This window comes from Egretta garzetta, unplaced genomic scaffold, assembly GCF_000687185.1.
Source record: "Egretta garzetta isolate BGI_Z169 unplaced genomic scaffold, ASM68718v1 scaffold402, whole genome shotgun sequence".
NCBI classification, from domain to species: Eukaryota; Metazoa; Chordata; class Aves; order Pelecaniformes; family Ardeidae; genus Egretta; species Egretta garzetta.
The window spans coordinates 211,293-226,142 of NW_009258823.1; the positions used below are offsets into that span (position 1 = coordinate 211,293).

Below are 14,850 nucleotides of genomic sequence, written 5' to 3' on the forward strand. Positions count from 1 at the left end.
ATGCCGATGCAGAGAGGTGTGATCGCCTTCCCGTGGGCGGCGTTGCAGGGGCAGAGGCGCGGGGGGAAGCTGCACGGGAGCCGTGCGATGGGCCGAGCGTCCCCCGAGCCGGCGGCCGCCGGGCAGGGTGGAAACTTGCTTTTTCGGTAATAAAAAATATAAAGCATATATGGTTAAACTGAAGCAAAACAGGGGGGTTGTGCACGGTCAAAACAAAGCTCTTTGAACGACTCGATGCCGTTCTTCTTGACTGTTTTCCTGCATAAACAGCATTTTGGGGAGGGGAGGGTGGGTGGCAGGCAGGTAAGTGGGAAGGGAAGAGACTTGGTCTCTTTTGGGCTGGAATCAGCGCGTTTTAATTCTTGGTAATCTTCCAAACCAGGAATTCAACGCTGCATATTACTCCACCAAATAAGCTGGTTGAGATATTGAGATAATATTTACCTTTGCTATCAAGTGCATCGCCGGCCGGCCTCAGGGCTCTCCGCGCCGGTCAGCGTTGCTCTCTGCCGTAGCAGAGGACGTGGCGAGGCCGGTGCCACCTCCCTGTGCCCGGGGCGGGAGCGGGATGGATCCGGCCTCTTGCCCACGGCCACGGTGCCACCACGCCAGGTCCTTGCGTGCCCTCTCTACACTGTGGTCCGTACTGGTTTTACTGCGGGGCTGGATTAAAACCCCTCGGAAGGGGCTGCCGCGGGACCTTGCTGCGAGCTCCTTCCAGCTCAGCCCGGGTCCTCACGTCCATTAACGCTGCCAGGGCGGGCAGTGGGTGCCAGGAGCACCCACCCGCTCCTGCCAGGGGACTGGTGACAGCGGCGGTGCCAGGAGCACCGGTGGGGTGCTTCACGGGACTGGGGATGCTGGCGGCGGGGTTTGGGGGTGCGAACAGAGGTGTTTGGGGGTGCGAACACCAGGGTTTGGGGGTGCGAACACAGGCATTTGGGCAATTCTGGCTCAGGGGCTTGGGGGATGCTGACACCAAGGGTTTGGGGGTGCTAACACAGGCGTTTGGGGGTGCAGACATGAGGGTTTGGGGGTGCGAACACAGGCATTTGGGCGATGCTGGCTCAGAGGCTTGGGCGATGCTGACACCAAGGGTTTGGGGGTGTTAACACTAGGGTTTGGGGGTGCTGACACTGGAGTTTGGGGGTGCAGACATGAGGGTTTGGGGGTGCTAACACTGGGGTGTAAGGGTGTTGACCCCAGCCAGGGTTTGGGGGTGCTGACACAAAGGGTTTAGGGGTGCTGACCCCAGGGTCTGGGGATGCCAACACTGGGTTTTGGAGGTGCTGACCCCAGGGTCTAGGGGTGCTAACACCAGAGTTTGGGGATGCTAACACTGGGGTTCGGGGGTGCTGACCCTGGGGCTTGGGGGTGCCGACACACGGCTGCTGGATGGTGCCAGCACCACGCACATTTGGGGACGGTCAGGGTTTTATGGCGGTAACCCGCGCCAGCGGAGCTCCCCGGCCCCGTCTGCCACCCCGCGCTTTCGCCCCCCCCAAAGCCTGCCAGGAGGCACCCACGCTTTGCTGCACCTGAGGCCAGGCCTGTGGCCCCCTTTTCCCGTGATGCTCATTGCTTGGGGAGTCGGACGCGAGTGCTCCCCGGCACCGGCACTCGGGCAGGGCTTTGGGAAGATGGTGTGGTGGTGGGGGAAAATAGAAAATATTCTGGTTTACTGGTTTCTGGCGACTGCTGGTTTCCAGTGCATCCCAAAGACCGCGTGTGCAGCCCGTCCCGCTCGGCCGGGAGGAAGCAACGCTGTAGTCGGGTTATTTTTATGAGCGGAAAAAAAGATTACTTTCTCCCTGTTTTCTTTTGCGGGTGCTCTCTGGAGTGATAACGTGGAATTTCCTCTGCAACTCGAGCAGGGTGAAGGAAATTAATTTTCTCTCTTTTTTTTTTTTTCCCCCCTCTATATAGAAATTATTGCATATGCCGGAGACAAAGTGCCTTAATAAGTTGACCTGCAATTTTGAAATTGAAACTGAAATGGCTGGCATGGGGTTGGGATGTGACCGCTAATGGCGATTCAGTTCTGTGGAGGAAGAAAAGCTCTCGTGGTGCCGGGCAGCAGGGACAGACCTGGGGCTGGGCTTGCTTCTTTGCAGTTTTGGCACTGAAAAGTTTTACTGGCAAATACAGAAAATTACTTAATGTCCCTGAAGCAGGAAGGTGGAACGTTTAGCTCTAAGAGCTGGTGACTACCGAGGCTTATTTAACTCCAGTTATTGTTTAATTCATATTTTATAAAGCAATCACTAATAAGATACCGCTCTTAAATCATGGATTTTAAGCCGTGCAGTAGAAAATCACAGGGGAAAAGAAAATATTCCTGATTTTATTTCCAAAGTGAGCGGTTTAGTGCTTGTCCTAGCGAAGGGAGGGAGGTGCATCCAGAGAGCGAGTTAAATGTGGGGCCAGCGATCGAGGGCCTGATCCGGAACCGGCCGGGGGAGCTTGGGTGAGGCTGGGAGAGCGGGCGGCTCCTTTCTCCCCCTCCTCCCCCCCCTCATTCCCTCAGCCAAAATTTAGTCAAATATTTGGGGTTTATTTGTCTGTTCTTTTTTTAAACAGCAGACACTTTTCATTGTTTTTTATGTTAAACTCCAATATTGGGATAAAACGACTGGTTCATCAAATTGTATCAACAATAAGTGCTTGGAGCATCAAGCGATAAAAATGGTTATCGTTCTTTCCCAGATTTTTCCTAAAAATAAATTCATGTTGTAGGAGCTTTTTGGCCAATTCTTCTTTTTAATTAAAATTATTCCTCTTTTCTCCTTCCTCCCATCCTTATTTCTATCTTCTTCTGGGCTTGCCAGTGTAAATTAGAATTAACTCCATTAAATTTAATCACTCAAACAAAAATCAACATGAAAACGCCATAGGAGCAGCCCAGATTTTCTCTGCCTTTTCCTCTAAACCTTGACTATTGCAATAGGCTGGAGGAGGCGAAGCCGCATCAGGTTTGGGTTGTATTTGTCCCAAATCCGTCGCCTATCCTCATATTACATTCTGAGGCTCTCTCGGAGGTGGCCAGTGACCAGCAAACCCCATCGCTTGCTCCTTGATATTTTAAATATCACGTATTTATCTGGTTTTCTTTCCCCTCGGCTGCAGCCGGCTCTCCTCCTGCCCGGGGAGGGCTTGCTCGCCCACCACGAAACTGCTCCGAAGCCGCCTGGAGCTGCGCGGAGGAAGGCGACACGAGGAACGCGGGTCTGTAAACGCAGAGTTTCCTCTTTTTTATTTTCTTTGTGGATCCCGCTCCCCGCGCCGAGGGGCAGGGCTGCCGTCGAGGGCAGGAGATGGGAATCTACCTCTGCCCTCTCCGAAACACTCAACCCTGAGCTAAACTGGCAAAATACAGGTTTTCCGTGCCCTAGCCAAACTTACCCTCTCCCTTTTTTTTGTGTTTTCCTTCAAAAGCTGGTCCTTATTTCATAAAATGGCCACTCCTCAGGAAATATTTATTGTTTACCTTTTCTCCTGTATTTTTTTTTTAAATTAATGTAATAGAAAATATTGCAATTTATCATATCCTTGACAGGAATCAGCCTGATTTGGAGGATTTTTTCCTATTATTTCTTTACCGGGTACTCAACCCCCCAGGCACCCCAGGAGCCGCTCATCCCGGCAGCCAGCGCCGGCCGGGGATGCTCCTCCAGCATCTCCCTGGGGTTCTCCCTGCACGAAAAAAAATTCCCACGGGACTATTGCAAGATTTGCTCCAGGTTTTAATCATCAGCTCTTCCAAACTTCAAGCTCTTAACTCCCAGGTTTGCATCTCCGGAGCTGCGGAGCAGAAACAGTCGGGGCACGGGCAGCTTAATAGCTTAAGTACATAGAAAATTGTCAGGATGTGCAAGATATGGAGCCTGCTAAGTTGCCTTGGCTGCATGCCCCGGTAAAAAGGTTTTTCCCTTCCTGGCCTTTCACAATACCATGAATTTTTTCTACTGACTTGAGCCCTGAAAGGAGTAACTCTAGACAGAGCGAAATTTTCAAATCCCGGAGCCCTTTGCCTGCCCTGTAACAGCTTCCCTGTTATTTTTGCCCGACGACGGAATAGTTTTGTACTGATGAGGATAGAACACCCGCTTCTGCCGGGATCTGAAAAATATTGTTTCTCAATCAAAGCGAAGTAGACCCTGGTATTCGAGTTATGGACCCCAAATCCATGTGAGCATCGGGCTTCCTCCCCGCGCCAGTAAATGGTGCTAAAAACCCATCTGCGGGGAGAGCGAGGATCACAGCGGGGTCTGCTGATAAAAAAAGTATCGGCTTTTCACTAATTCCTGGGCAGAAACAATGGTTTCAAACCCTCGGTATGTGAGTTATTTTGCTCTTTGCCAATGTGTTTTTTTGGCAACAGGAAAACAGGAAACCAGCTTGGAAAATATTAACGAAATGGAAACCGAGATCGTAAAGTATTTCGGTCTGGAGAGCTTTCGATTTTCCAATATGCGGACGCGGCAGAAGCAGAACTGTAAACCAATTAAAGGCAATTTAATTTAAGAGACTTCTCACGGAGGGAAGAGATCTGGCGTGTATATGGCGATGCAGTAAGCGGCGAAGACAACACAACCCCCAGCACCTGCGGAGGTTATTGCTAACAGAGACGGAGCGGGGATTCGATGCAGATGTGCCCCGGCATCCGCCTCCCGCCCTTCAGCTGCAGATACAAAATATGGGCCGGCTGTGTCACGTTCTTCCTTAATTATTAGGGAATTTGAGGCAGGTTTTTTAATTGCACTGGTAGATATTTTGGAAAGGTTTGGGTTTAGGGCTGAGCCCTGCTCGGCTGAGCTGGGGATTTATGCCACACGCGGTCCCTGCCCCAGCCCACAGCAGCATCCAGCCCTGGCATGGGGGAATATGCTCCGATGGCAAATGGGGATAGAATATATACATTAAAAAAAGGCAATAAAAAGGGTAGAACAGAGAAATAAAGTGAGTTTGGGGGGTTGCCTTCGCGGCACAAACTGCCGGGGCTGGACTCGTGCTCGCCAGCGAGCAAGCGGCCCTGAAGGTTATTCCTCGGGTGCCCCCTCTCCCCCGCGGTTCTCTGACGATCAAAACGTAGTTAAAGCGAAATAACCTCCTTCGCCAGCTCTGCTCCTCCTTTGCATGGAGAGGGATGCAGACGGGCTGACTTCGGTCCTGTTTCTGGTCGGCTTCCCAGCGATTTTAGTTCCGTGCCACCTCCTGGGTGTCTGTAACGCAGGAGGGAGCTGCAGCAGAGCCGGGAGGGCCAGGATGGGCTTTGCAGCCCCCACCTCCCCACGCGAGCCCTGGCCGGGGCTGCCCGGGGGAATTACCGCTCGTCCTGCACCCTTGGGAACCTTCCCAGCACCCTAACCCCCTGCCGTCGGGATTTTGCCCATTCTCTTAGAAATTCTTCCAGCTGTAGCAGCTCCCGAGATGAAGCATCTCCCTCTGGAGTATTTTTTCCTGCTAGGAGTCCTTGCCGAGACTCATTTTTCCCCCTCGGCACACAACCCGGCAAGCACTTACAGCCCACTTTGCATCCTGAGAACTCACCAACAAATTGCTTCCACACTACACCCCGACTTCAAAAATTGTGCAGGACAAGGGTTAACCAACTTAAACGTTTAAAGAGTCATGAAATGGACTGTTTCCGCTTTCCATCTGGCTTTTATCAATTTTAAGTCGGTTTCAGAAGTATTGCTACACAATCAAAACACACAATCTCCCTAGTCAGATAATTCAATTTTATAAATGAATTACTTATGTGCCTATAAGTAAATACATTCCTCGGCAGGGAGATATTGACTGCTGTCAATGAAATAATGAAGGCCAGGGGTAGCGGCGGTGGCTGGAGCACCGGCCCCTCGGAGACAGCCTTCGGGGGTGCAGTGCCCCCGGCGTGGTGGGGGACGTAGGTGGAGAGGAGGGGCTGCCCGGCGGGATGGGACATCTTGAGCCACCACTGGGGGCCATAGCGTGGACCATGAGCAACGTCACGGCCATCCCGGACTTGACTCTGCTTGTGTTCTGGGGGGAAATAGGTTGAAAGAGATGAAAGGGAAACACAGAGCTGCAGAGGGGGTGCAGAAGGTCCCAGCCTTCCCATGTAGACATGGCCCCTTCACCCATGCTATTTCAGCCCCCCCATTGTTCAACAGCGTGCTAAAGGAGGGTGAAAAACTGCACTTAGATCTATCAAACCTCACGCAAGAAAACCTGATGCGGCAGGAAATTACTTTTCAGCTATTGCATTTTGGTGTCTGGGGTCTTTATCTAACGGGGACCCTGTCCAAGAGCAGACACGGACACAAACATGCATCCATGGACCCTGGTTTGGCGGAGATCCAGCCTGCTGGCACCCATTTTGGGTCTCTCTCGGCAAAATGTTACACAAAGGAAAATACGGACTCATGGCATCAAGTTTACCCTAGGGCAAGGAAACCTGTGAGGATCCTCTGGCAGCTGTGCATCTCAGGTACGGATCTTGGCCAGGTGGCCCATGCATTAAGGAAGAAATTCTTTACAATGAGGGTGGTGAAACCCTGGCAGGGGTTGCCCAGAGAGGGGGTGGAGGCCCCATCCCTGGGAACATTGCAGGCCAGGTTGGACGGGGCTGTGAGCAACCTGATCTGGTTAGCTGTGTCCCTGCTCCCTGCAGGGGGTTGGGTTAGATGTCCTCCAAAGGTCCCTTCCAACCCAAACCATTCTATGATTCTATGATTTCTGCTTTCCTTCTATTTTCATTTCTTCATTTAACGATGAGCTAAAGGTGCCACAAAGCCTCCATTGGGCTGGGACCAAGGGATGGGTTCAGACTGGGGGCTGGACCTGCCCTGACAGCCAGGGCAGAGCATGGATCCCAGCTGAATCAGGGCAAAACTTCTGAAGTGCAAATATTTCGTGATTGTCAAGAAAATGGCAACTCTTTGGGGGTCATGTGACTGTTGAAGTGTGGGCTTTGTTTCCACTCGATGTCCAACAGCTTCAGACCGAGGTCTGACGGGTCAGGAAGGGTCAGTAGTTCTAGATTTCCATGGTTTGTGGTCAGTTTTGATGAGTATGAACACCACATTTAAACTAAAGCTGCTCCCAGTTCCCAGCATGCCTCAGTTCCCCATTGCCCTGGGGTCCACGTTGCCTTCTCGTAGCACAATTGGAAAATACGAATGAAAGCAGCTTGGACTTCTGAAGTAGCTCAGGTTGAACAGTGCCCCTCGCCCATCCACCCAAAATCCCAGCAGTGGTCCTAAAGGAGGCTGCGCTCTGCTCGTGGGGCAGGTGAGCCCTGGGGAGCTCGGGGTTTCTCTCTGTTCCTCCATGTTCCACCACAAATGGTCCCATGGGAAACCTGCCCAACCCAGAGGGATGCAGCCCAAGGGGTGAAGGATGAATTGGATAGCAGGAGCCGCCTGGCGTAGGCAGCAGTTGGGGTTTATCTTCTCTTTTAAACATCTGTTTAATAGGAACCAGGTCATTGCGTTGAGGTGCTGGAGGAAGGGCTGCCGTGAGCATGAGCTGGTGCTCCCAAGACCTCGTTTCCCACTCTGGACATGCTCCTCCTTGGGCTAACCCTTCGCTTTTTTGGTTATTTCCTTTTTCCACAGCAGTGATATGACACCGTCTGAGCAGTCCTGGCTGACGGGGTTGTTTCACCAGGAGCTTTCCGTGGTTTTCTGCTGGTGCTTCATTCACATCAGAGGCAGCACAGAGGCTTTTCCAAACTCTGCTCAAGCCCCCTCAGCGAAAAGCAGGGTTGTGCTGTGAAGATCCATACCATAAGCTGTAACACGTTCTGGAGAAACGTGGGGCTTTGCTTGTTGGGTGCAAGCACATCTCCTATGAAGCAATGGCAGAAAACAACCTGGCAGCAAAATTCACATCCCACCCAGAACAGACCGAAACGAACCCCACCGCCAGTCTGGAGGACATGGGGTGCTGGGCTTTACACCGATGCTCACTTCCAGTGCAATTTCAGCGATGGAAGTGGGCTCCTGTTGCTTTGTCCACACTTTTCTCCATCATTTTGTTCTGGTCTCCGAAGCAGCTGGAAGGAGGAGAAGCAACAGGGCCTTGCAGCAAAATCCCCGTGGAGAGACCCCGCAGCAGCGTGGAGCTCTCTGCAGAAACAGCTCCCAAAAAGGTGAAATAATTCGCTGGTTTAACCACCCTGGCTTGGGAGAGATGCCTGGGCGAGCAGAGAAAAGCAGCTACTGCTCTGCTGCGTCCTCAGGTCCCCTCCGTGGGGAGTAGGTCCATCCCAAATCTGCAGGCAAACTGACCTTGAGGGCGCTCCAGCCAGGCACATCGTCTCCCTCCCAGCAAATCCGGCCCCTTTCTGCATAATAATGCCATAAATCTTCTTTGCTGAGGGGGATTGGGAGCAAGGGCAACGTTTGCTCTCTTACGCCGCGAGTCAACGGCTAAATAAATAGAGTGTTGAAAGCCTGGAGAAATTCGGAGAGGAGTCTTCAAAAGGACAATTGCAGGGGGTACAAATTGTAACCGCAAAATCCGCATTCATCGCTCTGCATCTGCAGATAATTGGAAGCATCTGTCGTGCCAAGCGTGGGGGGGGGCGGGGACGAGGTGGGCAAGGGCGTGCGCCTCCGAGTCGTCGTCCCAGGGGTAAAAGCTTGGGCGCTGCAGGGACACTGCACGTGCTGGGGAAGAGCCACCATCGCACGCGCTCTGCCAAGCGTTAGGCACAGGTATGCCCCAGGAGAGGTAAGGAAAATACTTAATTGAAGAAAGTAATTAAGTGAAATTCATAAAATGAAATGAAATGGAATGAAATAAAATAAAATAAAATAAAATGAAAGAAAATGAAATAAAATAAAATAAAACAAAACAAAACAAAATAAAATAAAATAAAATAAAATAAAATAAAATAAACAGTCTGGTTTAAAATGCAAAATCCAGGTGTGCTTAAATGCTAGGAAGCAGACTTGTAGCACTTCCTATCCCAAATCCTCTCCTACCTTAGAGCCAATTGACCTGCCAGAAATCAGAGAAATCCGTACCGCGCTGATCTTTTGGAAAGGACTTCTGCCTCCTCATCTTAAAAATGCCAAATACTCAGGGTCCGTTTCCTCATTTGCTTCTTCTCTGGGTGCTGGCAAAAAATCCCTGATGCTCAAGTCCTATTTTTTCATCTGAGAAACCCCCCGGGCGCTGACAGCTGCCGGGCGTTCTTGCAGCCATCGTGCCTTTGGATGGTAACGTGCACATTTTGGCACTCCCCCTTAGAAGGGAACTGAAGCAAGGTCTTGCCAATAGGCCGCTAAATTACACCTCTAAAGATACATATTTTTTTTTCTGCCTTGTGATGGCTAGGTTCTTTTATTATAGCGTTGCAGGAAGAACTGGCAGAAGTACAGTTCGGCATTGCCCGAAGAACAGCTTCCGAGCAATCAGCTCTCCACAAAGTTCAGGAGGTCCTGATTTCCACGGGGGAAGTGCTTTAATCAAGATTAATTTTTTCCAGTTTTCAGTAATCGGAGCTCTTCCTGAGTTCTCCTCAGCTCTCCTTTAGAATGAAATTATCAAATTTCCATGGCAATTAAGGAAGAGGGTTTGAGCATAAGGATCGTTCTGGACAGTGGATGGCAGGGAGCAAGTGGCGTTGGGTTGGAAGATCTGTAGGAAGGGTCTCTCCGCGTGACGACATCCCATAAAATGTGTCACGTTGCAACACGCAATTTTTACCCGGGGCGTTGCTGACCTCCTGGTGCTCATGAAAATCCGAGCCCTGCTCTCAGGCTCTGCAGCCCGTCAAGAAGACTGAGCAGGATTAGCGGAAGAAAGCGACTTCGACCTGGGATTAGGCTTTAGCAGAACATCTGCCAAATCTCCTTTACCTTAAAGCCACCTCGTGGCAAAGCCCTGGTGCAAGCTGCCAGCGCGGGGTGAGCTTTGCAGGTGATGGGGAGCAGCCAGGGTGCAGACCCCGACCCCAGCCGCCACCACCACGGTCGCCCCCAGGCCGGAGCGGGTGCTGGGGGAGGTGGGGCTGCAGCCCACCAAGCTCAGAAGGACCCCTCTGCTGATGCAGGGGCTGAAAGCCCTTCTGGGAGCACCCAAAAAGCCGGGTCATCTACCCTGCACCCCCCGAGGGAGAGCACACTGAGCTCTGCAGCAGCGGGGAGAGACAACGGGGGGGCTGAGGGAAGTGAGGAAAGGAGAAAAGGGAAGAAAAGCTGATTAGTAAATGTGGACGTTTGCAGAAGCTTGTCCCAAAGAAAAAGAGACTTCTCCATCCCGTGCTTTGCAGTTCCTGGGTGTAATTATAATTCGTGAGAACATGGAGAGTCCCGCGGGTTGTGAAACAGCTCCGGAAGCCCAGGAAGCTCATGGGCCGCCTGGAAATGTGACTGCCAAAATGCTATTGATTATCCACTCCATTTTTAAAAGCTTCAGCTGGGCAATGGCGTGGTGCAGCTGAGCACCATCACCTAGCTGAATGATAAAGCTGCCGTCGGGTCTGGTGCTTGGAAGCATTTGGGATCCTGGTGCCAGGTCGCATCTTGGTGGCTGTTTTCAGAAAGCGTGGGAGAACAGAGAAGAGTGAGCACAGCCCCATGTGGGAGAGGACGAGGTCGGGCTTCTCTGGGCTTTGCTTTGCCTGGCAGGGAGACAAAGCCAAAGCAGGGCAGGAGAAGGGCAGCTCCGAGGCACCGGCCCGAAAGCAGGGGCTGTTTGGGGGGTGCAGGCACAGGAGGGCAGAGCGGCCTTCATCAGCTGCGGTCCCGCTGCGGTCCCCGCGGCGTTTGTTAAAATACAGCTGATGGATCAGCAGGGTGGTCCTGAGAACACCCCGGTTCCCATCTCTGCTTCTCTGCCTGCTTTAAAACAGGGCTTAAGCCATCCCTATTTCGGCAAATCCTGATGAGCAGCAGAGGTGTCGGAAGGGAAGGGAAGGGAAGGGAAGGGAAAGGAAGACTTCGCTGGGGCTGCAGCTGCCGCAGCCGTGCAGCTGATGGAGGGAGCGGTTGCCCATAAACAAGGCACACATTGGGTTAGGAAGGAGGACGGGGCAGCCCGAAGAGGAAACTTCCACTGACTCAAACATGACACCCCTTCCCACTCCAGCCTGGGGAGCAGGTGAGGAGGCTGAGTGCTTAAAATTGCCAGTGATGCCCAGGAAGGGAACACTGCCACACCAGCCTGCACCCAAACACCGTCCCACCAACCCGAATCCCCCTCCGACACCAGCAGGGACCAACCCTGTCCTCTGTGGCAGATGGAGATGGGGTTCAAAACACAGACGTGCATCCAAAGCCCAGGGAAACCCGCTCTAATTCTGCTGGATGGCTCAGCTACTAATTTCTGAAGCTGATGAATGAACACAACCAAAAAATTTAGCAGAGGCATCTATAGGAGCTTGGGTTTTCGGAAGGTGTTGCTGCTTTGGTGGGGGCTCGGGTCCTGCTCGTACCCTCCCGCGGTCCACAGCAGCGGCAGAGCTGCCCCAGCTTTGCAGCCGCTTACGTGAGCAGCAGGAGGAGACCGCGTGGGTCCCACGCTCCGCCACGCCGTGCAGCATCTGGGAAGGGGGAGAATTGCTGTGGCGTGACGAGCGAGCCATGGAGAGCAGCTTAGGAGCCAGCAGGGAGGGCAAAGAGCAGAATAACTCAGCATCTACCTTGCTAGTAGGAAATATATCCAAGACAAAAGCTCCGCTTGGGACATCAGGCGTTTTCTTTCCGAAAGACATTGCAAAATAATCACTTGCTGCTTTTAATGCCTGTCGTGAGCTCTCCCTGGCCATGTGAAGGACATCATCCCTCCTCCGCGTTCAAGCCAGGCTTGTGTTACCCCGTAGTAATTCACTTGCAGTTAGCAAATGATAAATCCTTGCACAGTTGGTTGAGAAATCTAAGGCTAAGAAGGTATGGGAGTGCGTTATTAAATCCAAATGGCTCTGTAGCCCAAGCCTGTCTTACTCACTTCTTCCCAGAATTAACAATATTACAGGGCATGACAAAGTGCAGCACCGTACTAGCTGGTCCCCAAGCGCACCTTAAATAACGTGATGGCTTTTTCAGTGAGGTTTTTAGCCTGATGCTAACTGAATGTTGGAAGAAAAGAAATCTTCAGTATTTTTCTTCCGTTCCAGTGCAATTCCTTTAGGTCCTTTTCGGTTGAGGGTGGCTGGTGGCCAGAAGGCAGCTTCGGAGCAAGCCTGGGGCTGCCCCTGACACCAGTATGAACCAGAGCTTTGCAGAGCAGTTCGGAGTGGAGGGCTGCAATCTCTGTTGCAAGAAACATCCTTTAAAAGGTGAATTTTAGGCTTTAAGATAGGCTTGACAGGCATCGCGCAGGCGGGACCACAGGTGCCTGCGCGTCAGGATGCAGGATGCTCAGAGGTGTCACCTCGGTTTCTCATGGCCGGGAAGAAAGGTGTGAGCCGCCCCGTGGGTGGGTGGGCTCCCCCCAGCCGGCGTCACGCTCAGGTGAGCTGTTGCCATCGGGGACTTATAATACAGAGCAGACAAGAGCAGAAAGCCACTAAATCCTGGCATTTGCCCCTTATCATCAGACATTGGCGCTGGCTTATGGTTTATCTCCCAGCTGAGCTGCCGGTTGTATTAGTAAAGAGTGATATTATCTGTTCAGCCTTTCCAAAAATAGTCTGGGTTCAGGTCAGCATGAAGACAAGAATGTTTTGGCCTTTGCTTGGGGGGAGATGAAGGCTCAAGGACTGAAACTCAATGCTTGCGTTGGCCCTGACTTGCCATGAAAATGCGTATTTGTCTGACCCGTTCATTCTCATCTATGCCCACATTTTATTCACGCTGATATAATCTGTTCCCTCGACCCGGATGACTTCTTTAGAGGCTGAGGGTCTGCCAGATGCCCTCAGTGGGACAGCAGGGCTCTGGGAAAAAAAAAATACAGTGAGAAAAACACCAGTTGGAGTTTCTCAAAGGTGTGAAGACAAGCAAGGAGGACGGAGGAGATGCCAGGGAGCTGCTGTACAAGGGCTGAAGCCTGCACAGGGAAAACGGGATTTGTTTGTCTGCTTTGCTGGGAGTTTCTTTTGTCAACGTGAATATCCCGTGCAGAAGGGCAGGTTTCAGCTGGACTGTTCTGGGTAGGGGAGGCCCCAGGGTTTGTGACCGGTGCCATACAGCGCTGGCCCCTCGCGAGGCAAAGCCGGAGCATTTCCACCCTCCTGGCCCTAGGGCAACGCTCACGCTGAGAACAGATTTGGTGAGGACATGGGACACCGGCACGGAGGGACCGGAGACAACTCCTCAAGCCAGGTTGGGTAACATCACACACTAAGGAACTTAATAAAATGCATTCGGCGGGATACAGAGCTCAGAGTCGTTATATACCTAATTACTGGAGAAACAGAGCACATCCCAGACTTGGATTTGACTGCCCCCCGCCACCTCTCTGACACACAGGAAGATTATCCACATTTTTTTAATGAAGAAGTGGGGCACGGAGAGATGGAGTGGTGGAGGTGGGAATCCTAGGCCTGAGCACCCGGGCTTCGGCAACAGCTCTCCCCCACAACGTTGGCGAGAGAAAGGGAAGAAAAAGGATGAACTGGCTCTTTGCTTCTTTATGGCCTCAAGTTGCACCAATGGCCTCAGGTTGCACCAGGGCAGGTTTAGGTTGGACAGCAGGAAAAAATTTTTCAATAAAAGGGTTGTTAAGCACTGGAAGGGGCTGCCCAGGGAAGGGGTTGAGTCCCCATCCCTGGGGGGATTTAAAAGCCGGGCAGACGCGGTGCTTAGGGGTTTAGTGGTGGGATGGCAGGGTTAGGGGAACGGTTGGGCTTGGTGATCTTAAGGGGCTTTTCCAACCTAAACGATGCTATGACTCTGTGATTCTATATTTTTGTGGAAAATCCTGGTTCTGCTGACATGTAGTGAATGAAAAAATATGAATCAAGGCAATCAGCCCTGTAAAACACCAACTTTCTGCCCAGAACTCGATCTATGCCCCATCCAGACTTGCTACGAGGTTTATGAGGATTTAGGTAGCTTTTTCAAGGTCTGTTTGTGCCAGCCTCTGCGTCTTTTGGCTTGGCTCGAGTCCAGAAGGAGCCACAATGAAGCTGGATGGAGTATGCGTTTGCAAGGACGATCACAGAAGGACATGGCTGGAAGTTTGTTTGCCAGCTTTTGGCACGAATAGCCCACATCTGGGGAGCTGCACCCTCCACTCTCACCCGGTACGGCATCATTCCGCATGCATTTACCCTGCAAAGAATTTGCTCATGCATCAGAAACCCCGGTGACTTTAGCAGGGCATCCTGTAGGAGCAAAGGAACTGCATAAATAAACGATTGCAGATTTGGGATTTCACCTAGGTGATAGCTGGGATTCTGGGATTTCTGGGAATCGGGTTCAATCCTGATGTCGTGACATTCGTATCGACAGAGTCATATAACAGCTGATGCCACCCCAGTATGTTTTTCATAGAAAACACCCGTATCGTGGCTTGATACACGTAGTGCTGGGTTTTCTGGCTGTAAGTCACCGCTTTGTGCAGCTCCGTCCTGCAGAGCTGCTGGCCCTCACCTGGGCAAGCCCCCAAGCACGTGAGTTATTTTAAACATACGGTGCAGTCCATCAGGTGGTGTCTCTCAGGGGTCCGTACTGGGACCAGTGCTGTTTAATATACTCATCAATGACATAGACAGTGAGATCAAGTGCACTCTCAGCAAGTCTGCAGGTGACACCAAGCTGGGTGGTGCGGTTGACACGCCAGAAGGACAGGATGTCATCCAAAGAGACCTGGATGAGCTGGAGAGGTGGGCTGGTGTGAACCTCATGAGGTTCAACAAGGCCAAGTGCAAGGTCCTGCACCTGGGTTGGGGTAACCCCTGGTATCAAT

At 51.9% G+C, this 14,850-nt stretch overlaps 1 protein-coding gene across 1 annotated transcript in view; it reads left to right on the forward strand.

The window, feature by feature from the left end:
• The window catches only part of ITM2A (integral membrane protein 2A), a 46,304-nt gene continuing 31,454 nt past the window's right edge, over positions 1-14,850 (forward strand). The window contains exon 1 of the mRNA XM_035889400.1: positions 1-127. Within this exon, the coding sequence (XP_035745293.1) occupies positions 1-127 (127 nt within the window). The remainder of the gene's footprint in view (positions 128-14,850) is intronic.